At 69.4% G+C, this 22,062-nt stretch overlaps 3 protein-coding genes across 6 annotated transcripts; 1 reads left to right on the top strand and 2 right to left on the bottom strand.

Moving 5' to 3' along the window:
• Positions 1-459: 459 nt before the first annotated feature.
• ACTG1 (actin gamma 1) lies at positions 460-3,342 on the bottom strand. 2 transcript variants are annotated; one of them, XM_068413050.1, is made up of 6 exons: positions 3,244-3,342; positions 2,772-2,904; positions 2,422-2,661; positions 1,678-2,116; positions 1,412-1,593; positions 460-1,335 (listed from the first exon to the last, which is right to left on the bottom strand). In XM_068413050.1, exons 2-6 carry the CDS (start codon positions 2,892-2,894, stop codon positions 1,192-1,194), a joined length of 1,128 nt encoding a protein of 375 aa, XP_068269151.1. In that variant the 5' UTR covers positions 2,895-2,904; positions 3,244-3,342; the 3' UTR covers positions 460-1,191. The 2 variants fall into 2 exon arrangements, with proteins under 2 accessions (XP_068269151.1, XP_068269152.1); XM_068413051.1 differs by lacking the exons at positions 2,772-2,904; positions 3,244-3,342 and adding an exon at positions 2,285-2,322 and having other exon boundaries at positions 2,422-2,468.
• A 3,809-nt stretch (positions 3,343-7,151) lies between these two features.
• On the top strand, positions 7,152-9,925 carry FSCN2 (fascin actin-bundling protein 2, retinal). Its single transcript, XM_068413426.1, has 5 exons — positions 7,152-7,974; positions 8,995-9,151; positions 9,238-9,359; positions 9,439-9,606; positions 9,688-9,925. Exons 1-5 carry the CDS (start codon positions 7,152-7,154, stop codon positions 9,891-9,893), a joined length of 1,476 nt encoding a protein of 491 aa, XP_068269527.1. The 3' UTR covers positions 9,894-9,925.
• A 484-nt stretch (positions 9,926-10,409) lies between these two features.
• On the bottom strand, positions 10,410-19,481 carry FAAP100 (FA core complex associated protein 100). 3 transcript variants are annotated; one of them, XM_068413262.1, is made up of 10 exons: positions 19,264-19,481; positions 18,440-18,629; positions 17,502-17,620; positions 16,207-17,171; positions 14,959-15,109; positions 13,657-14,447; positions 13,106-13,242; positions 11,855-11,971; positions 11,232-11,318; positions 10,410-11,127 (listed from the first exon to the last, which is right to left on the bottom strand). In XM_068413262.1, the coding sequence occupies exons 2-10, from the start codon at positions 18,602-18,604 to the stop codon at positions 11,002-11,004; spliced, it is 2,658 nt and encodes an 885-aa protein (XP_068269363.1). In that variant the 5' UTR covers positions 18,605-18,629; positions 19,264-19,481; the 3' UTR covers positions 10,410-11,001. The 3 variants fall into 3 exon arrangements, with proteins under 3 accessions (XP_068269363.1, XP_068269361.1, XP_068269362.1); XM_068413260.1 differs by lacking the exon at positions 19,264-19,481 and having other exon boundaries at positions 18,440-18,743; XM_068413261.1 differs by lacking the exon at positions 19,264-19,481 and having other exon boundaries at positions 13,127-13,242; positions 18,440-18,743.
• Positions 19,482-22,062: the final 2,581 nt, after the last annotated feature.

Genomic DNA, 22,062 nt, shown 5'->3' with positions numbered 1-22,062 from the left:
AGGCAGGATCTGGCTATGGAGGGGCTGCGGGTGCCATTGCCCCGGTGCCCTGGTGCCACCCCGGTTTCTGACCCGGCGTAGGACTATGGCAAGCGGCGCCGCACTGCCAGCAGCCCCAGCGAGGGCCTAATTGCAGCAGTGCTGCCTGACCTTGGGTACAGCGTTAATTAGCACATTTCTCTCTCCCTCGTTAAGGAGAGCAGCGCTGGCAGTGCCATGGGGCCTGGCCAGAGCCCCAGCGCTCCCACCCCACACCCCTTTGCCCATGGCACCAGCCCTGCACCCTGGCACTCACCACACCAGCAGCCAAAGTCAGCATCCATCACCCCTGCAATGCTGCTTTCACCCAAACAGCCCTTTTTTAGCCCAAAACCACCCTGGTGGCTTCACCCCAACCTGCCTGGGGAGGAAGAGCAGCCCCCGTTACCCCCAGACCCCCCCAGCACACGCAGCCCCGGGTGGAGTTTTACTGCAGCGCTTTTTTATTGTCCTTACACCATGATGTGTGTCATTGGGCGTTACAATTTCTCAACTTTTAGATGAACTTTTACAAATTTTGGTTTCCTACCGTCATGTGAGAGAACAATTAAGGCAACGTACAAAAAAAAAAAAAACAAAAAAAACCTCTGACATAAATTAAAACGATGCATAAATTTACAGGTGTAAATGCAAAGTTTCAGCAACTCAAAGTTGAGGAACTTCAGGCCCGGGATGTCACTGGGGGGGGCGGAGGGCTGGGTCGTAAGGCTCGGACACGATATGTGGGTATTTTTTTTCCCCCAACCTTGCTAGAAACGGCAGCGACACAAGTGGATGCTGGGTGGCCTCCTGCCAGCCTCTACAGGACACCCGGGACGCTCCGCGCGGGGCAAAGTCTGACTCCAAATACCCTGTACAGCCCGCTCGGGGAGGGGGGGCCGCGGGGGCCCTCCGGGGAGCGGGTCTGCACAGGGTATTGCAGGTGGGCACCGAGGGTTAAGCTCGAGTAAAACAAGGTCAAATCACCCATCCAGTGCTGACATTGGTCTAACAGCGGGTACAGACTTTCCAAGGGCGAGTTTCTTTTGACACAAGGCTGATTCCAGTTTGATGAGGCTAGCATGAGGTGTATGGGTTTGCCCGGGGCAAACATACACTAGTGAGACAAGTCGGGGTGGGGGGGCAGGCGCGGGGCGCCCGCCCGCAGTCCGTTTAGAAGCATTTACGGTGGACGATGGAGGGGCCGGACTCGTCGTACTCCTGCTTGCTGATCCACATCTGCTGGAAGGTGGAGAGCGAGGCCAGGATGGAGCCGCCGATCCACACCGAGTACTTGCGCTCCGGCGGGGCGATGATCTGCGAGGAGAGAGCGTGCGGGTCAGAGGGGCCCGGCTTCCGCCCCCCACCCCAGCACCGCAGGCCCAATTCTTACCTTGATCTTCATGGTGCTGGGCGCCAGGGCTGTGATCTCCTTCTGCATCCTGTCGGCGATGCCGGGGTACATGGTGGTGCCACCCGAGAGCACCGTGTTGGCGTACAGGTCCTTCCTGATGTCCACGTCGCACTTCATGATGGAGTTGAAAGTGGTCTCGTGGATGCCGCAGGACTCCATGCCTGGGGAAGGAGAGGGGCAGGCTCGTTAGCGCGCCCGCAGCACCCTGCTTTGGTCACACCAGCCCCACGTTCCCCCACACCTACCCAGGAAGGAGGGCTGGAAGAGAGCTTCTGGACACCGGAACCGCTCGTTGCCGATGGTGATGACCTGGCCGTCGGGCAGCTCGTAGCTCTTCTCCAGGGAGGAGGAAGAGGCAGCGGTGGCCATCTCCTGCTCGAAGTCCAGGGCGACGTAGCACAGCTTTTCCTTGATGTCACGGACGATTTCCCTTTCGGCTGTGGTGGTGAAGCTGTAGCCTCTTTCTGTCAGGATCTTCATGAGGTAGTCTGTCAGGTCACGGCCAGCCAAGTCCAGGCGCAGGATGGCGTGGGGCAGAGCATAACCCTCGTAGATGGGCACGGTGTGGGTGACACCGTCCCCGGAGTCCATAACAATACCAGTGGTACGACCAGAGGCGTACAGGGACAGCACGGCCTGGATGGCCACGTACATGGCCGGGGTGTTGAAAGTCTCAAACATGATCTAGGAGGGGAAATAAAAAAGAATAGATCAGTTAGCACCGAGTAATGAGCTGGGTCACTCGCACCCACATTAGAACACACATGCTGACATGCAAAAAAAAAAGTAAAACCACCACGGTGTGTGAAGGAAAAGGCAAAGAACGCAGGCAGAAACACAAATGAAAGAAACCTGAGGCGTCAGGGAAGAAATGCCAGGAGTACAGAACCCTGAAATGGCGGGAGAAAAGAAAAACTCAGGTGTCAGATGCCAAAACAAAGGGAGGTTTGTGAATAAGAGAAGAGAAGGGTGCGGGGGAGCGGGGGTACCTGCGTCATCTTCTCTCTGTTGGCCTTGGGGTTCAGGGGCGCCTCTGTGAGCAGCACCGGGTGCTCCTCGGGGGCCACCCGCAGCTCGTTGTAGAAGGTGTGGTGCCAGATCTTCTCCATGTCGTCCCAGTTGGTGACGATGCCGTGCTCGATGGGGTACTTCAGGGTGAGGATCCCCCTCTTGCTCTGCGCCTCATCCCCCACGTAGCTGTCCTTCTGCCCCATGCCCACCATCACGCCCTGGGGAGCCAAGGCGGAGTCAGCGCCGGCAGCACCGCCCCGGTGTCCCCCCGCACCGCCCCGGTGTCCCCCCCCTCCCCTCCCTCCCGGTCCCCTCCCCTCCCGCCTACCTGGTGCCGGGGGCGCCCGACGATAGAGGGGAAAACGGCGCGGGGGGCGTCGTCCCCGGCGAAACCGGCCTTGCACATGCCGGAGCCGTTGTCGATGACGAGGGCGGCGATCTCCTCTTCCATGGCGGAGGCTCTGCGGCGGAGGGGCGGCCCGGTCAGCGCACCCGCCATGCCGGCACCCCCCACCTCCGCCCCGGACCGACCCCGGCCCCCCCCCACCTTACAACGCCGTTTGAATCTCCCGCGCCCTGACGTCACCCGCCGCCGCGGCCAATCGCGCCGCGCCCCCCCCACACACCCCCAACGGCCCGTTCAAACGGACGAAACCATTCCGGCACGGCGGGGGGGGGAACGACGACACACGCCCATAGCCCACCCCGGCCAGCAGCGAGCCCACCACCCCCCCGGGGGCTGTAGGGTAAAGGGGTGGCGGGGGCGCGGGACACGCCCCGCGCTGCGGCGGGGCCGGTACCTGTGCGGGGGAAGCTGCTCTCGGCGCTGGATAGACGATGCCGCCTGGTCCGCTGCCGCCGGCTGAGTGAGGCCGGGCGGCTGCCAGCCCCGCGCTTTTATACCCAGGGGGCGGCGGCCCCGCCCACCCGGCCGAGAACATCGCCATATATGGAGATCTTTCAGAAACACGCGTTCTCATTGGCTGGCGCGGCCCCGGCCACGTGGGGTGGCTGCCGGGCTGCCCCCGCCCCGCGGCACCCCGGAACCTGCATGGGGAGTTGGGGGGGGGGGGGCGGCGACCCCCGGCCCCGGGGGGGACCCCCCCGGCCGCGCCGCCCCGCAGCACCCCCGGCAGCACCGGGCACTGCGCGGGCCTGGCCCCGCACCCCGAAGGTGGCACCGCATCCCCCCCCCCTCCCCGGGCAGCACCGGGCACCCCCCGGGCAGCACGTGCACAGCCTCGGGCAGCACGTGCACCCCCTGGGCAGCACGCGCACACCCCCCCCCATGGCACCCAGCACCCCCCCGGGCACCGCCCGGCCCTCGGGCAGCGCTGGGCACCCCGGCTGCACCCCCGGGAGCCCCGCGCACCCCGGGCCACGCCGTGCGCCCACCGCTCCCCCGTGGGTACCACCGCGGACCCCACGGGTTACCCGCCGGTGCATCCCCCAGCTGTCGGCACCCCCTGAGCGCCCGCCGGGTGCCAGCACCCATGGGCAGGCCGTGCCTCCGCGGTGCGGCACGGTGCGCCCTACAGACGGCACCCCACGGGCAGCACCCCGCACCCCGGCAGTGCCAGCCCACCCGCAGCACCGCACGGCCAGCGCCCGCCACCCCACAAAGCTCTGCCTCGGCTCCAGCGCTGCTGCGTGCCCGCTGCCGGTGCTGACACCCCCACGGACGGTGCTGGGCACCCTGGGGATGGCATCCCCCATGGGCACCCCCGGCTCCACCACCCCACCCAGAGCGTCGCCCCAGGGAGAGCCCCACCAGCCCAGCTGACACCCCGCTCTGGTAGCCCCTCGGCCCCCGCCAGCCTGGGGCCCTCCTTGTGCCCAAGCCCCCCTGCTTCATCAGGGGGTGCCACGGGCCGTGCACCCCACGCTGCTGCTGGGTGTCACGGGCACGGCTCGCACCAGCGCACTGTGCCGGACACCTGTGTGCCAGGCCAGCGGCCCCTGCGCTGTGCCTGGTAGCCACGTCAGATGGCCACGCACCATGCCAGAGCCCCCCGCGCCATGCCACAGCCCACGCACCCACCGCCCATCGCGGCTCCCGTGCCCCCAGCCCCTCCGCACAGGGTGGGCGCGTGGAGGTGGCGGCTGCGGCCTTGCCATCACCCGCGCCCGTGCCAGGAGCAGCCGGCAGCGGAAGCTCGCTGACTTCCGAGGGATTCCCAGCACCGCTCGGGGACACAACGCCGCGCTCAGGCCTTCCCTGGCAGGCCCCGGTGCCACCAGCCTGGCCGGGTGGCATGGAGGGGTGGCATGGAGGGGTGTCAGCGGTGCAGCGGCAGCAGACCGCGGGTGCCAGGGTGCAGGGCAGGGTGGTGCCAGTGCTGGGTGTGTGGCAGAGGGATGGGGGGGCCTGGCACGGGTCCTGGCACAGCTCGAGGGGTCTCACGGCCCCGTGCCAGCGCCGAGTGGCCCGGTGGGCACTGGGGGGTGGCTCAGGGGCCTGTGCAGGTGACAGCCGCATCCCGCGGGTCCCCATCGTGACTCAGGACCCCCCCGGGGCCACGGACACTGGCGGGGGGGGGGGACACGGACACACGAATGCGGGGCGAGGTGATGCCGGGGGTCCGGGGGGTCCGGGGCGACACCGGTGCCCAGCCCCGGCGCTTCCTCCTGCCCAAACAAGGCAGCGCCGGTGCCGGGTGAGTAACGGCGGGCAGGGCCGTGCCGGGCCGTGCCGGGCCGGGCGGGGCGGCCCCGGGGTGTCCCCACCGGCGGGGCGGGCGCAGGCAGCGCGTCCCGGCCGTATTAGGAGCGATCGGGCCGGTGGCAGCGGGATGCCCGGCCCCGACACCGCCCCGCGCCGCCGCGGGGACCTTGGGCCGGGGGGGGAGAGGAGGAGGAGGAGGAGGAGGAGGAGGAGGAGGAGGAGGAAGGCGCCGCGCCCCGCCCCGCTGCCCGTCGCCGCGGTGATGCGGGTGTGTGCGTGTGTCCCCCCCCCCGCCTGTGCGCAGCCTCCATCGCCGCGGTGACACACGGTCCCCGTCCCCCCCCCCGACACCCCGGTGACACACGGTCCCCGTTCCGCCCCCCCGTCGCCGTGATGACGGGCGGGTGTTGGCGCTGGGGTGGGGTCCCCAGGGGACACGGCCGGGCACCGCCACCCACCACCCCGATACCCCTCCTCACCCCGACCCCGTCCCCAACCCCGATGCCACCAGCTGTCATGAGCACGTCGGGTCTCAGCGGCCGCCCCAGCCCGGGGGGGACACAGGGACAGGCTGTGGCTGTGGGACAGGGTGTCCCCCCCACCCACGATGGGAACCTGACCCCGCCGGGGGGCCCGGGGGGGCCGGCGCCTATAAACGCAGCTCGCGGCTGCGGTGCTGGGCAGGTGCCGGTGAGCACCCGCCGAGAGCCAGCACCGCCGCGCTGCCGGGCCCCGGGGAGCCCACGGCCCCCCCTGGCCCTGCAGGACCCTGACCCACTTATTCCCCCCCCCCCCGAAAGCCGAGCCGGCTCCGTTTCGGCGGGGGTCAGTTACGGCTCGGGTATCGCAGCGGCTGGGGGGCCGCGGCACCCCCCGGCGCGGTAAGAGAGAGCCCGGCCATGAAAAAGTCATGAGGCACCCAATCCCCGGGACCTATTTTCGGGAACAATAACCGGGCGCTGCGCTGACACCGGAGCCGTGGGGCCGGGGGGAAGGCGGCAGCGGGAGCCATCGCGCCCGGGGCCTCGCTGCGGCACAGCACCGGCGTGCAGCCAGTCCTCAGCACAGGGTGGCTGAGCACTTTGGGGCGCAGGGCTCGGTGCCGCCACGGGCAGAGCCCGTCCCTGCCCGTCTGCAGGTCCCTGCGGCGGAGCACGGCCGAGGCCGGGGGTCCCTGCGGCTGTGCCTGCCCCGGCTGGGGGGTCCCAGCTGGGCTGGGGGGAAGGTGCCTGCAGGGCACTGTCCCCTGCACCGCTGTCCCTCCCTGTCCCCTGCCAAGGCAGTGCACCCACACTGCTGTCACGAGCTTTAGGCGGCCTCAGCCCCGTGGAACAGAGGACCCCGGTGATGGGGGGTCCCAGCCATCGCGGGTAGGGGGGGGCCGCCGTGACCCCGATCCCCAGCTGCAGGAAGGATTTGGGGCCGCGGGACAGATGGAGACCGAGGGCCCCAAAGCAGGATAAAAGGTTTAAACTAATCAAAATGCCGGGCTAATTGGTAAGGCGCTTAGGGGCGGGCAGGGGGCGGCACGGCTGGAGGTGACCCGCTGCTGAATCCGAGGGGCCGGTAACCTTAGCCCGCCGGGAACGGATACGCCGGCCCGTGCCCGGATCGGGTTCCCACCCAAGTTTTCCACCCGCGGCTCCGCGGCAGGACGGGCGAGAGCCGGGGCCGTGGTGACGGCGGGCGGCGGTGCGGCCGTGCACCGCAAGGAGCCAGCCGGGGGGCTGCCGTGCTACCCCCTCGCCCGGGGTCTTGGCGAAAGCCCCGCTGCAGCTTACGGCCGCCCCGGTGCCCGCCGCAATCTGGCTGGGCTCTGTAATCCTACCTGTGGCTAATTAAACGGGGCGCAGCCCCCCAGCCCACCCCCAGCGCCCCCCCCCGCTGTGCCGCGCCAGTGCCCAGCCGCGCCAAGCCACCCCGCGGTGCCAGTGCGGCCGCGGCGCCGGGGCAGCGCAGACCTCCCTGCCGCGACGCCCGGGCTCGGCAGGGCCGGGGAGCCCCCGCTGCCCCCCCCCGGGGGCCACCCCGCGCCAGTGGAAGATGCCAACGAATGGGATCCACCAGGTCCTGAAGATCCAGTTTGGGCTGATCAACTGCGAGAGCCGGTACCTGACGGCGGAGAGCTTCGGCTACAAGGTGAACGCCTCGGCGCCCAGCCTGAAGCGCAAGCAGATCTGGACGCTGGAGCAGGATGAAGCCGACAGCTCCGTCGTCTTCCTCAAGAGCCACCTGGGCCGGTACCTGGGTGCCGACAAGGACGGGAAGGTGCGGTGCGAGGCCGAGCAGCCGGGCCGGGACGAACGGTTCAGCATCATCACGCAGTCGGACGGGCGCTGGGCGCTGCAGTCGGCTCCGCACCGGCGGTTTTTCGGGGGGCGAGAGGATCAGCTCTCCTGCTTCGCCCCCAGCGTGACGGAGGGCGAGCTCTGGACCGTGCACTTGGCCATGCACCCCCAGGCCAACCTGCTGAGCGTCAGCCGCCGCCGCTACGCCCACCTCAGCGCCCACGAGGACGAGATCGCCACCGACAGCAACCTGCCCTGGGGGGTGGACGCCCTCATCACCCTCTGCTTCCAGGACAAGAAGTACAGCCTGCGCACGGCCGACGAGCGCTACCTGCGCTGCGACGGCACCCTGGTGCCCGAGCCCGGCGCCGGCACCGGTTACACCCTCGAGTTCAAGGCGGGCAAGCTGGCTTTCAAAGACTGCGACGGCAAATACCTGGCGCCCACGGGACCCACCGGCACCCTCAAATCCGGCCGCAGCTCCAAGCCGGGTAAAGACGAACTCTTCGACCTGGAGGAGAGTCACCCCCAGGTGGTCTTCACGGCGGCCAACGGCAGATACGTCTCCATCCGGCAAGGTAAGGGCTGCCCGTACCCCCCCTGCCCGCTCCCTGCCTGCACCCCCCTACCCGCTCCCTGCCTGCACCCCCCTGCCCGCTCCCTGCCTGTGCCCCCCTGCCCGTTCCCTGCCTGCACCCCTCTGCCCGCTCCCTGCCCGTACCCCCCTGCCCGCTCCCTGCCTGTGCCCCCCTGCCCGCTCCCTGCCCGCTCCCTGCCTGCACCCCCCTGCCCCCTCCCTGCCCGCACCCCCCTGCCCGCTCCCTGCCCGCCTCGCCAGCCCCAAGGGCATCCCCGTGGGATCGGCTCAGCCAAAATCACCCCCAGCCATGAAGGGCTCTGTGGGAGCCCCCCTGGAACCCCCCACCACGGGAGGAGACCCTACAATAACAATGAGGGGGAGGCTGCAGCCAGCGGGGCCGGGGGGGGAGCAGCAGTGGGGCTGTGCCGGGCTCCACGGGTGTGTGTGTGTACACACGTGTGTGTGTGAGCAGGGCTCGGTGCAGTGCCGGCACGTGCCTGCATTTGCGTGTGCATGCGCACGGTCGATGCCATGTGTGCACACGCGTGTGCACAGCTCTGTGCAGCCCGTACGTGTGAGCGCACGTGCAGGGCTCTTCCCAGCCTGGTGTGCGCACACGTGTTTGCGTGTGCACGGCTCTGCCGTGGTGCCGTGGGCGTGCAGGGCTCCGCGTGTGTGTTTGCACACTCAGATCTGTGTGTGTGCCAGGCCGGGCACGGGCGGTTGGGGGGGACCCCGGCCTCCAGTGCCCCCGGCTGTGCCGTGCCCCCGGCTGCCCTGCCAGCCCCGTGGGCACCGGGAAGGCGCCTGCCCCTGTGCCAAGCGGCTTAGGGCCGGGTGATGGCGGCGGGCCGGCTATAAATAGGGGGTTTGTGGGCCGCGCCGGCAATCAGATTAACGAGCCCAATTAGCACGATTGTTCGCGGAAGGATTTGCCGCGGCCGGGGAGGGGCAGGGACAGCGTGGCCGCAGCTCACGGGGGCACGTGGCCGGTGCCGACGGCCGCTCCCGCCCGCAGGCGTCAACGTGTCGGCGAACCAGGACGAGGGGCTGAACCACGAGACCTTCCAGCTCCAGATCGACGGCGACACCCACAAGTGCAGCCTCCACACCGACACCGGCAGCTACTGGACCCTCGTGGCTCATGGGGGCATCCAGGCCGTGGCCACCGAAGTGTAAGTGAGCCGTGCCGTGGCGGGGGGCAAGGAGGGCTGGGGGGGGACACGGGCTGCCCCTGCTCACGCTGTCCCTCCGCCGCCAGCGCTGCCAACACCATGTTCGACATCGAGTGGCGGGGCCGGCGCGTGGCCCTGCGCGCCAGCAACGGCCGCTACGTCTGCACCAAGAGGAACGGGCAGCTGGCGGCCGTCAGCGACGCCGTGGGTAAGTGCCAGGGGTGGGCTGGGGGGTCCCGGCGTTGCTGTCCCCACCCTGAGGTGCTCAGGGCTGGGGTCCCGCGCAGGGGAGGATGAGGAGTTCACCCTGAAGCTGATCAACCGCCCGATGCTGGTGCTGCGGGGTGAGCACGGCTTCGTCTGCTACCACCGCGGCTCCAACCTGCTCGACTCCAACCGCTCCGTCTACGACGTCTTCCACATCAGCTTCAGCGACGGCGCCTACCAGATCCGAGGTGGGTGACGGGGTGGGGGGGCTGCCGGGGTGGGGGGGCTGCTGGGGGTCCCCACTGACAGCCCCTGGGGGCTGTGCGCAGGCCAGGGGGGCAAGTTCTGGTACGTGGCGAGCAGCGGGTCGGTGTGCAGCGACGGGGACCTCTCCGAGGATTTCTTCTTCGAGTTCCGGGAGCGGGGCCGCGTCGCCATCAAAGGGAAGAACGGCCGGTACCTGCGCGGGGACCCGGCCGGCACCCTGCGCGCCGACGCCGAGTCCGTGCTGCGGGCCACGCTCTGGGAGTACTGACCCGCCGCCGCAGCGTCCCCCAGCCCGCCCCGCTCCCAGGCTGGCCGGGGGGGGCTCGTCCTGCCTCATCCCCCGGTGACGATGGCGGTGGAGCCGGCGGTGGCACCGTCCGTGGCAGCGGTGTCTGTGACCGCCTCAACTCACAGCATTAAAGTCAGTCTGGATCACGCCGGGGCAGCGCCCCGTTGTCCTTCCCTCCCCGAGTGACGCCCCAGGATCCCCCCCCGTAACCCCGTGGGAGCCCCCACACCCAGGGAAAGGGCTGATCCCACTGGGGCCTCCCAGCCCATCACTGGGGGCAGCTGGGACCCCGGGCTGCCGGGCGGTGGTGGCAACTGGCCCAGGGGGGTGTTGGCAAAGCAAACCCGCCGCAGGCAGGACCCCGAGGTGCTGGGATGCTCAGGGACCCGCTGCTGGGCTGGGGGGTGGCAGTGGGCTGTGGCAGGACCACAGGAGCTGGCAGGGCCCCGCTGGGAGATGGAAAGGAAAAGAGACGGCACGGGGTGAGCGGCACGATCGTTTTCATGGCAGACGACAGATTTACAGACACGGGAGCGGCGCGGGGAAGGGCCGGGCCAAAACACGCCGCACGCACCGCCACGGAAATACGAGATCATTTATAGAAACAACGGGGGAGCGGAGAACCCCCCTCCCCTGCCCAGCAGAAAACGGGGCTCCCCCGGGGCGGGCGCCCGCTGGGCACCCTGGCACAGCACCCTGTTTGTCCTGATCCTGAAAGGCAAGGCGGCACGGGGGCACAGCCCTAAACTACCACGGCTAGAACGATCCACAAGACAGCACGGCCCCCGGGGGGCTGCCCGCCGGCGTGGCCGGGCTGGGGGGGGGCGGCAGGGCCGGGCCGGGCCAGCCCAGGAGCCCCCGCTCTGCCACCAGCACCCTACAACCCTCCGGTGCTGCCGACAACACGACCACAAAACACGCACGCACACAGACCCCCCACCCAGCCCACCGCCGCGGCCCCCTGCCCTCGCCGCCAGCCCTCCCGCCCGGGCCCGCTCCTCCTCCGGCGGGGGTCTCTCCCCGTGGCTGGCCCGGCGGGCACCCACCCCGGCCGGCGGGGCTCGGGGCGCGCTGGGCACCCCCCTGCTCACAGGAGAACCAGGCTGGGGTTGCGCAGCTGCCTGTAGACCTGCAGGAGCTTCTCCGCAGCGGCGGCTCCGTCCTCGCCGGGGGGCGGCTGGTCACGCAGGGTCTGCGCCTCCTTCAGCAGCATCTGCACGAGAGAGATGGACCTCAAGAAACTGGGGGGGTCCCAACGGCGTGCACCCCATGGGGAGGGGAGCGGGGCAGGGTGGGTGCCCACCGGCACGGGCTCACCTCGTGGTTGGCCTGGATCTGGCGCAGGTACTGCATGCGGAGGTCGGGGGGCCCCGAGCCCTGCGCCGCCTGCTCGAGCACCAGCGCCTGCGGGGGGCAGAGAGCTCTGCTGGGGGGGCACGGGGAGAGCTGTCTGCCACAGCACCCCGCCCCGGGGAGCCCCAGCACCCACCCCGGGGAGCTCCAGCACCCACCCCGGGGAGCCCCAGCACCCACCCCGGGGAGCCCCAGACACGGCTCTGGGCAGCTCCCCACCCGGCACCTGTGCTGCCCTGCTCTCCCCAGGCCTGGCACCGCGCTTGCCAGTGCCAAAGCACCTCCGGGAAGGCTGCCAGCCCCCACGTGCCACTCTGTTTCGCTGCCAAATTGACCCGTTCCCAGGGCAGACACAGGCACCTCCCGGGGCTCCGTGGCCCAAACGCCCGGAGTCGAGGCCCAGGCTCAGGAAGGGTCCGCGATGGTCCCACTCCCCAGCCCTGGCAGAGGTCAGGCCGTGCCCGGCTGTCTGCCACACGGTGGTGCCAGAGAAACCCACCTGGACCTTAGGCCCCAGGGTTTTGGTTTGCCGAGGGCCACCACGTCTGCCAGGGCCAGCGGCACAGCCCCGGGGCGGCCGAGCGTACCTGGATGCGCCGGATCACGGCGTGGTGCATCCTGCACATGTGGGCCAGGGACGGGCTCTCCATCAGGATCTCCACGGCCTGGATGGGACCCGCCGGGCTGAGGTCGTTCATGGCCACCTGGGACAGCGAGCACATCCCCGCTGCAATCGTGGCCGGGCAGGGGAGTGGGCCAGGGCGGCCCAGGACCCCTCCCCGGGGGCACAGCGCTCCCCAAGAGGCTCTCCTCCCTGGTCCTGACACCCTGCACCCCCCAACCCATTTGCCCTCCAGCCTGGTGCAGGCAGAGGCAGCAGAGACGCTGCCAGCCCAGCTGGGCACACCAGACCCCTGGCCCAGCCCCTCCAAGGGGCATTTGCCCCCGGTGGCCACTGGGCTCCAGGCAAGTGCTTGCCCGCTCCTCCCAACCCTGACCAGGAGCAGCAGCAGGAGCAAGCTGGTCTTGCCCGGTGCTGCTGGAGGCGAGTGGATGCCCGTTCCCCGCCACCCCAGCGGATTTAACCCGTCAGGCTCAGCCCGAGCAGAATTAACGCTGTCACTAATCACGCTGGTGATATTAGAGCTCTCGAGCGTGGCTCAGCCCGAGCCAGGTCACCGCCGGCACGCAGGCGGCCGGGCCCCCCCGGCGCGGGCTCAACCAGCCGCAGCGGCAGAGCTGGGCACCAATTCAGTGTTTTTCCTCTGCGCTTAGCGGGGGATTTCCGCATTAGAGGGGGACGAGCTGCAGCAGCTCAGATTTACACCCCAAATCCAGCCACCTTTTCCCCTCGCTTCGCAGGGCCAGCAAAGCGCAGCCGGACAAACCGGCCCAACGCCAGGTCGGGGCATGGCGAGTGCCCCAGGCTACCGTGTGGCAAAGGTGGGCCAGCGAAGGGACGCTGGGAAGGGAGGGGACATCTGCCTTTGCCCTCACAAGGCCAGCCTGCTGTGCAGGGCCACAGCAGCAGCCCACAGCCCTGCCCGGCAGGGAGATGAGAACATCTGGGGCACAAAGACCGGCCTGGAGAGGGAGGGAAGCGGCCACAGCCTTTGGGAAGCCCCAAGCTGGGAGAAGGAGGACTGGCAACCTGTCCAGCCCAGCACGCAAGCCCCAGCCCCGCAGTGCAGCGGGCTCCCGAGCCACAGCCGACAGCCCGGGGGTCAGCACGGCACGGCCGTATGTCACCCAACTCCCTGGCACGAGCGAGGGGCTGCGGGACAGAGCCTGCTTCATGGGATGGGGGAGTTTCTCTGCAGGGCTAACCCCTTCCTTGCCTCTCGGACCAGCAGCTGCACCTCGCCTCCGTCCGGCGCCGTGCCGCGCACCGCCGCCGCCTCCCCGCTGCTCAGCGCCTCGGCCCCGGCGTTCTCGGCCAGCAGCCAGCGCAGCGTGGCACAGCTCAGCGGGACGTCTGAGGAGGAAAGGAGAGAAAGCAGAGCTCGTTAACGCTGATGACGCCACCCCCGCAGCCCAGCGGCCCCGCTCAGGCCACGGCGACGCAGGACAGAGCAGCGTGTGCCCGGGGCAGCCCCTGCGAGGCCAGGGCTGGCACTGGGGCCGGTCCCCTCCCTGCTGGGATGAGCTGAGCTTGGTCACGCAACTGCCATTGAAGCCACGTGCCAGCCCACAAGCAGACACGTGCTGGGGTGGTGACTGCGCGGGGTCACGTACCCTCTCGCCCAAGAAAGGGGCTGGTGATCGCCCCAGCCTGTGTGCACAGGCTGTCACGGAGCCGTCCCAGCGATGGCCACACACCGGGATGCAAGAGCCTCCCCCCAGGGAGGTACCCCGGGAGCTCCCGGGATGCTCCTTGCCAGGGACCCACCTGAGCCAGAGGTTTTCAGGGCGTTTTTCAGCAGCTCCGAGGACACCCTGATGGACGCTGCCGAAGGGGGCAGGTTTCCCTCTCCCGGGGCGTGCGGCAGCTCGTCAGCTTTCACCCCCTCGGGTTCAGTCTGCTCCCGGGATACTTTGAGGAAGGTCTCCACAGGGTCTGGGGGCGCAGGGGGGGCAGCTGCCAGCGGGGAGGCGTCCGGCCCGGCGGGGCTGCTCTCGAAACGGAGGCACTGGAGCATGTCAATGGTGCATTCGCTGAGGGGCAGGCAGATCCCCTCTCTGTCCGGGGAGAGGATGGGCGAGTCGTCGGGCAGGAGGTCGTCCAGGGCCTCGGGGGAGTCAGAGCCGCTGCCCAAAATATCCCGTAAACTGTAGTAGAGGGCACAGGAGATGGTCAGAGGCAGGTCCAGCTTGGTGTCCGCAGCAGAGCCAAGGGGCAAGGTCAGCTCCCTCTTGTTCCCAGGGAGGAGCTGGTCAATGGGGAAGGTGAAGGTGGTGGCCGAATCCACAGATTCCTCCTCTAAGGCACAGGGGCTGGCCAGGAGCTGAACACAGAGGGTCCAGCCCTGCTCCAGGCTGTACTCGCTGCAGTTCTCCAGCAGACAGGAGATGGTGACGGTATCTTGGAGCAGGAGGCAGCTCCAGTTGGCAGTGACAGTGCAAGCGATGGGCTTCTGGCCTTCTTGGCTGGACAGCAAAGCCGCGCTCACGTTCATCACCTGGTTCAGGCTGGCCAGGGCTCGGTTCTTCTGGTCCACCGCCTTCTTCAGGAAGGAAACTCTGCAAGGACAAAGCGTCGGCGCTGAAATAGGAGTAAGGATGGCAGCCGGGATGCCGGGGCAGCGACAGGAGCGTGGCAGAGGCCAGCCCCTGGCACCCTGAGCCACCCCAGAAACTCCCTGGTTCCTCCATCAGCTGAGCTGACCCCGACGAGTGGCTCCAGCCAGCCAGCCCCCAGGAATCCCCCTGCGAAGGGAGGGGGGCTCGTCTGCGTCCCCTCCCCACGCACAGATGGCCGCGAGGCCGGAGGCACGTGCCTGCCCTGCCTGTTACCGCAGACTTGGCAAGCGTGGCAGGGCTGGGAGCGCCTGGCACCCTGCCTCCCCCACCTCCTGCCACCCAGGCTGCGAGCACCAGCCCGCTCGTGCTGCCCCTAGACACTGGTTTTATCCTATCGAGGTCAGGGGGGGGCTTCCCAGCTGGCGGTCCTGCGCTCCGGAGGGGTAAACGTTGGAGCACCAAACCCAGCGCGGTGCCCGCACACCCTGCACCCAGCAGCCCTGCCCGTTACCTCTCCGAGGTGTTGCCTATCCCGGAGAGCAGCTCCTTAATCCTCCGGCCGGCCTCGGCGGGCGTCAGCTCCACGTCAGCGTCCTCGGGGCTGCACAGGTCGCAGGACATGAGGCGGCCCTTGGCAGACAAGGCCAGCAGCTCCGACTCACCTGCAGGCAGAGACCGGGGCACGTCAGGCAGCGAGGGGCAGCTGGGGGGGCAGGAAGGCAACGGGGGGCTTCCCTGATGGCTGGGGGGGTGGATGCAGGGGATGGGGGAAGCAGAGGACAGCACTGCCTGCTGCAGGACAGCGGGAGCCAGAGGTGTCTGCAGAGGGGTACGATGGAGACAGGACACGGACCACGACAACGCGCCCCCCTCGCACGCACCCCCCCGAGAAGGGGCTGCCCCCCCCCATGCCTGTCCTGTCCCCGCGGCTCCTGCTCGCCCACAGCCCTGCTGCCCCAGCCATGCTTCCCAGCGCTGGCTGCCCCCAAGCCAAGGCCAGCAGCAGCTGGGGGAGGCGCCGGGGGGGCCGCAGCGCTGCCATGCAGGGTGCCCGGCGGTGAGACACATGCAGCTCTGCGGGCAGCGAGCGGGGCCAGGCGCGGGCAGGGCTGCCTGCCTTGCTCTCGCCAGGGTGCCCCGGGAGCCCCTCCTGGCCCCGTTCGCTCCCCGGGCAAGGGGCTCAGCTGTGGCTACGAGGTGCTTTCCCCCTGCCTAGGCACTCTGCTGCCTCCCTCCGCTCCCGAGGCGGGGCCCAGGCCATGGTCCAGCACCGTGCGCTGCCCTCGCTGCTGGGGGGGGACACAATTAGCACCCAAGCTGCGGGGCTGGGAGTGCAGCACGTGCAGGCTCCGGGCGGCCGCGCAGGAGCCCCCGGTCCAGGCAGCGACGTGCCCAAACCCCCTTTCTGGAGCGAACCGCGTCCCAGCAAGGCTGTGTGGGGAGCCCGAGGGGACAGGCAGGGCCGGTGCCAGCATCCCCCCGGGAACCTGCGCGGAGCGGCCACCTCCTGTGAGGCGGAGCAGAGAGGAACCGGGAGCGGGCGGGGGAAGAGCCGGAGCTGCCAGCACGCCCCGCGTTCGGCCCGAGTCGGCATGCTCGACAGAAACGACTTACAAAAACGAGGGGAGTCAACAAGAACGGAGGAGGACGGAGCCCAATCTGGACCGTAAGGAGGGGTGGAGACGCAGGGGCCGGAATAGGCAGCTATCCTGCCCCGCTCCACCCCAAGACCCAGCGCACGCCCCGCTGCCGGCAGTACCTTCTGACGCCCGAGAAGACAAGGAAAGAGCCACAACGCTACAGATACTTAAACTGGCCGGAGACAGGACGGGAGGCAGGACGCCGGCGCAGCCCTCCGCGTCCTCGGGGTCGGAGGAGTCGCCGACCCAGTCCAGGTCGACGGCGGAGATGTCCGAGTGCGTGCTGTAGTACATGCGGCTGCCGCTGCCGCAGGCGGCGCAGAGAATGGGCCCGCGCAAGTAGTACTCCCTGAGCTCCGGCACCGTCGCCTCCTCCCTCTGATCCGCCTTGACGGCCACCATCTTCCCGTAGTGGCCCACGGCCACCACACAGTCACAGCCAGCCTCGCCGAAGAGCTGCTCGTCCTCGGCGTCCTCCACCGCCCTCCGCTCCGTTCTCAAGGCCCCGATGAAGACGATGGGCTCTTCCAGATGGTGGAGGATCTTCACGGGGGGGTCTTGGTTCGAAACGTCGTGGCAGCCGTCGACGGCCGGCGAAGAGCTGAGGGCCTTCAGCGGCACGGAGCAGAGCTGTCCGTCCGGGAAGCCGCAGAGGATCATAGGAGACTCCAGCATGGCAGCGTCGATCCCGAAGAGCAGGCTGAAGAGGGGCTCTTCCAGCACGAAGCCCCCCGAGCACCACAGCCCCTCCCCGGAGCCCACAGTGCCTGGGGAGGACGCGCAGCACAGGACGGGCAGGAAGCGGGAGGGCGGGCCGTCCCCCTCGTCCCCGGGCTGGGGGCCGGGGCAGAAGCCCACCTCGCTGACCTGCCGGTACGGGGGACTCTCCTGCTCGGGGTGCGCAAGCTCGTGCAGCTTCATCCACCACTTGCCGTGAGCCTGGGACAAGGTGATGACGAAGTTGTTGAGCAGAGTGAACATGCACAGGCTGGAGTCTGGGAAGATGCAGGCGTCCGAGTCCACGGGGAAGACGTTGGAAGGGCAATTGCTTTCTTGGCCGTCGCCATCCGTCTGCTCCATTAACCTTCAAGCGAACAGGGAAGAGCTCTCAGCCAAGGCGTGGGGCGAAGCCAGCTCTTCCCTTGGCTGCCTCGTAGCCTGGCCCTCGGACACCAGCTCCCCGCAGCGCAGCTTTGAGCATCTGCTGCAAGAGCGGCGACCCGGGGAGAGCCAGAGCTTCCAACCCCATAACGCGTCCCGTGGGGGCGGGAGGCCAGGCTGGGAGAGGGCAGTGGCAGAACACGGGGGCTGGCTAAAGCCAAACGCACCTCTCCAGCCCTGAGAAGTGGCTGTGGGACTCTAGGGCTAACGGCACAGGGCTGGCTCGCGTCCCTGGGGGTGACAGCCAGCTCACCTGCTCTGCTGGTCCAGGGAGACGCAGTAAATGCCGCTGTGGGCACAGAGGATGTAGAGCTGCCGGGGCTGGGGCAGCAGCTCCATGTGCCACACCTGGTCGGGGCACCTGTACACGGCCTGGGCGGAGAAGCAGAAAGAAAAGTCACCTCGTGATGGCACCCAGCCGCTCACCGGGCAACGCTCCCTCCCGGCCACCCCAACCCAGCCACAAAGCACGGGGGTTATTTCCTATATTACAAGCGATTTGCAGGAATAAATCTATTGCTGGGCCTTCCTGGGGGAGGGGCAGCTGCCCTGGGTGCAGAGCGGCCGGGGGTTGGGCAGGTAACGAGGCAGGTAACGAGGCAGGTAACGAGGCAGGTAACGAGGCAGCCCATCGCTGAGGCTCCCCGAGGGGATGGAAGGTGGCAATCAGAAAGCCGTGATCTGCTTCCCTGTGGAGTGCAGTGTAGGAGGCAAACCCCGCTCTTACAGCGGTGGCTTTCTTAGGAATGATAATAAGAACAAACGACAAGAAGAAGGCGTGTGTAAGCGCACAGGGCACGCTGTCAGTCACGGCAAAGACAACAGCAAAACCCTTTGTAGGTGAGAAATTAAAGAGACGTCACTTCGCTCAGGGAGAAAAAAAAACCCCTCTCTAGTTTAATTAAACGTTTGCCTTGTGAGTTCAGGAGAGGGGCCAGACGGCAACACCGCCCTGAAGGGACCCCAGAGCTGACCTGGGGGTGCTGGCACCACTCGTGAAGCTTGTTTGTGGATAGGGGACCCCGACGGAGGGTCCCCAGGAAGGACTCTGGCCCCAGACCGGGTGACCGGTGAGGGGGAACACGACAGCTGTCCCCGCCGCCTCCGCCCTGTCCCGTTACACCAGCCCCAGCGCACGGTCCCAGCGTGGGGGACGCAGGACGCAGCCCCCCGCCCTGCCAGGCCGCTCACCTTCAGCACCTTTCCCTCCTGGTCGTAGACGTAGACGAACTCGCTGCCGTTGGAGAGGTAGATCTCGTTCTCGTGGCACAGCACCCGGGGCTTGCCCGCCACCAGCCCCCCCACCGGGCAGCAGAAGCCAGCCAGGTAGTCCACCCTGTGGCCCACGTGCGCCATGGTGCCGGAGGGGCGCGGTGCCAGCCTGGGGGTGCGGGGACGGGGGTCAGCGCTGGGGGGGTCGCCCATACTTGAGTGGGCACCGAGGGGGAAGGGGATGGGACCCCTCTGCCCGCACCCTGGGGTGCAGGCTGAGCCCAGGCCCCTGTCAGACCACTGACAGCTCCAGGCATATGGTAACCCGGCCCCATGGCCCCCCCCAGCCCTGACTGAGCCCCACGGCCCCCCCCCAGCCCTGACTGAGCCTCATGGACCCCCCCAGCCCTGACTGAGCCCCACGGCCCCCCCCCCAGCCCTGACTGAGCCTCATGGACCCCCCCCAGCCCTGACTGAGCCCCACGGCCCCCCCCCAGCCCTGATTGAGCCTCACGGACCCCCCCCCAGCCCTGACTGAGCTCCATGGACCCCCCCCAGCCCTGACTGAGCCCCACGGCCCCCCACACCCAGGCCGAGCCCCACAGCCCCCCCTCCCCTACTGCAGGCCTACACCCCCAGCCCCATTCCCCCCCAAATAGCAACCCCAGCCCCCCCGCAGCCCCTGGCCCAGATCCCCCCACCCCACAGCCCCCAGACCCGCCCCCCAGGCCCAGTCCCCACGGCCCGACCCCCCCCCTCAGCGCCCCCCCCCCCCCATCGCCTCCCGGCGGGGCTGCGGGTACCGGGCGGGGGGCGCGGGCGGCTCCGCTTTACGGCTGCGCGGCTGCCGCCGCAATGGGCGGGGAGTTTGCGACAGGCCGTAAAGCTGCGATGGGCGGGCAGAGACTGGGGGGGGCGGCACCGGTACCGGGAAGGGTGACACCCACCACCCTCCCTAAATCCATCCCGGGGGCGCCGGGCCCCGCCGTGGCGAGGGCGCAGAGAGGAGTGAGGCGATGCTGGCGGTCAGCGGCTTTATTAACGGCGAACGCGGGCAGAGGCCTGCCCCACGGCCGCCCCCCCGGGCCCTGCCCCACGGCCGCCCCCCCCCGGGCCCTGCCCCACGGCCGCCCCCCGCCCCGCCGCTGCCCGGGGGTGCGGGCACGACCCAGCCGCCGCGATGGCCGCCCCCTCCCCGGCTCGGCTGAGGCCCCTCAGGCTGGTGTCCGCCGTGCCGTGCCCCCCCCGGTGCCGGTGCTGGGGGCGGCGGGGGCCCTGCGGGCGAACTGGGGCAGCCCCCGGCGGGGCGGGCGGGCCCCGGGGCCGCGGGCCTGGCTCAGCTGCTCCACGAAGGCCTCCACCTCGGCGAAGCGCGCTGACAGCCGCCCCAGCTGCTCCTTCAGGGAGCTGAAGTCCCGGTACAGATCGTCCAGGGCCCCCGACAGCGACCGGATCCTGCACGGGGGAGAGGGGTGAGGGACCCCCGCCAAGCCCCGCCCCCGGTCCAGGCCCGGCGGGCAGCACCAGCCCCGTGGCCCCCTCACCTCCCGTAGTCGGGCAGCACGGTCTGGTGGTCGAAGAGCAGCAGGTTCCTCAGCTGGGAGGTGATGGCAAACTTCCAGTTGTCCAGGACCAGCGTCAGGTTGGCGCAGCCCTTCGTCCCCTCGGCTGCGGGGACCGGAGAGGACGGGCTGGTGGGGGCAGGACCCCCGCCCCAGCCCCCCTCTGGCCCCACACCCAGGGGCATCTGCCTGCCGTCAGGCTGGGATCAGGCAGGGAAGCTCTGGCCCTGCCTGTACCCGAGCACCGGCAGCCCCTGCCCGGTGGGGAGGGGGTCCCGAGCGGCTGGGGGTTACCGTCTGCTCCGTCATCCCACGCCGCCGGCCGCCGTTTCAGCTTGACGGCGCAGCCCAGAGCCGCGAGGAGCAGGAGGGGGAGAAGCCGCGACATGGCGCTGCCAGGGGAGAGCGGGGAGAAGGGTCCGGGCCAGGGCACCGCGTCCCTGGGACACCCCACACCGAGGCTGGGTGGCCGTGGGGTGTCGTGTCCCCGAGGGCCGGGCTGGGCACGTGGGACCCGGAGCCGTTCCTGCCGCCTACCTGCACCAGCACGGACGAGGCAGCCGCTCGCCGGGCTCGGCTCCCCCGGCTCTGGCTCCGCGCGGCTCCGGCCTTCCCTTTTCAACGCACGGGCCTGGCGCGGGGCCCGGCCGCACACGGCTCCAGCGCTGATTGCAAACAGGCCGCGCGGCAGAGCCCCGCGACGGGGCACCGAGGGCCTGGTGACGGGGCGCAGCGTCCCCCCGGTCTCACCGGGAGAGCGGAGCATCCCCCCCGTGGTAACGGAGCGCAGGAGGCACGGCACCAGCTCTCGTTTCAGGTGCTTTTATTCGCCGTTCCTCGCAGACCCTGCGCTGGGGTCAGCCCAGGCCAGGCACCGACGCAACCCCAACCACCACCAAACCGAGGGGAAAAGCAAACCGCAGCCCACGAGCCCCGCGGCGGGGCCGGGTGGCCGCTCCGCTAACGCCAGCGGGACGAAGCCATCAAGCAAGGGGGGTCCCTGCCCCGCTGCCCACCCTGTGACACACACAGAGGGTCTCTGCCCACCCCGCTGGAGCAGGCAGGGGCAACGCTGTCCTGGCGCAGGACGGGCCCTCACGCCTCCCTCCTACGGGGAGGGCACGGGGCAGCGCTGGAACCAGTGCCCCAGGCCCCAACCCGCAGCGCCAGGGCAGGGGGTCAGAGGCCCCGGGGCACCACAAGCACCTGCCTGCCCCCTCCCCAGCAGCCTGGCACAGGGCAGCCCCCAGCCGGGGTCTAAAGGGGAGAGCGAGCAGCAAGAGCTCGACCCGGCTCCGGGGAGGATGCGCTCAGAAGGGATGGGGTCACAGGGGCTGGCACCAGCTGGGGGGCTGGCACCCTCACCGAGGTGGGCACCCGAGTTACACAGCTCCCCTGGCACATCCTCGCTCCGCAGGAGGGGACAAGCTGCTGCCTGCGGCACCTCGCGCTGTCCCCAGGAGCCGAACCGCTCTCTGTGGGGTGACACAGCACACGGTGGGGGGACACCCTAGTCCCACAGTCCCCCTGGTGAACGGGCAGGACACGGGGGGCACCCAGCGGGCAGCCATGCACCCGTCAGCTCCGGCACCCTCAGCCCGGTGCTGAAGCGTCTCACGAGAGGGAGCGAGCGCGGCTCGGCGCTGCGCGTGCCACGGGAGCGGTGCCAAGCTGAGAGCTGGCACATGCCCACCGCTTGCCCGGTGCCAAGGGGGACCCATCCTGCTCCGGGCGTGCTGCCAGCACGCGGGGCCCAGCCGGGCAGAGCTGTTAACGGCCGTCTGCTCGCCCTGCCGGGGCCGGTTAGCGTGAAAGCTGCCGGTGCCCAGGCACCCACAGGGAGCAAAGCTGCGGGCAGGGAGCTGCCACGGCCTCCCCCTCGCCTCTGCTGTGCTGGGAGGCTGTTTTGGGCAGGGAGGGAGGGGTCCTGGCTGGCCACAGCTCCCAGTGCTCGCCCAGGACAGCAGCTGGGGGTGGCAGGGGACAGCCTGGCCCTGCTGGGGCAAAGGCTGGGGTGAAGCGATGGATTCCCAGGCCGGG

Source organism: Nyctibius grandis, chromosome 15 (assembly GCF_013368605.1).
Source record: "Nyctibius grandis isolate bNycGra1 chromosome 15, bNycGra1.pri, whole genome shotgun sequence".
Taxonomy (NCBI): domain Eukaryota; kingdom Metazoa; phylum Chordata; class Aves; order Nyctibiiformes; family Nyctibiidae; genus Nyctibius; species Nyctibius grandis.
The sequence above is the reverse complement of the archived record's forward strand: the minus strand, read 5'-3'. Positions and strand labels throughout refer to the sequence as shown.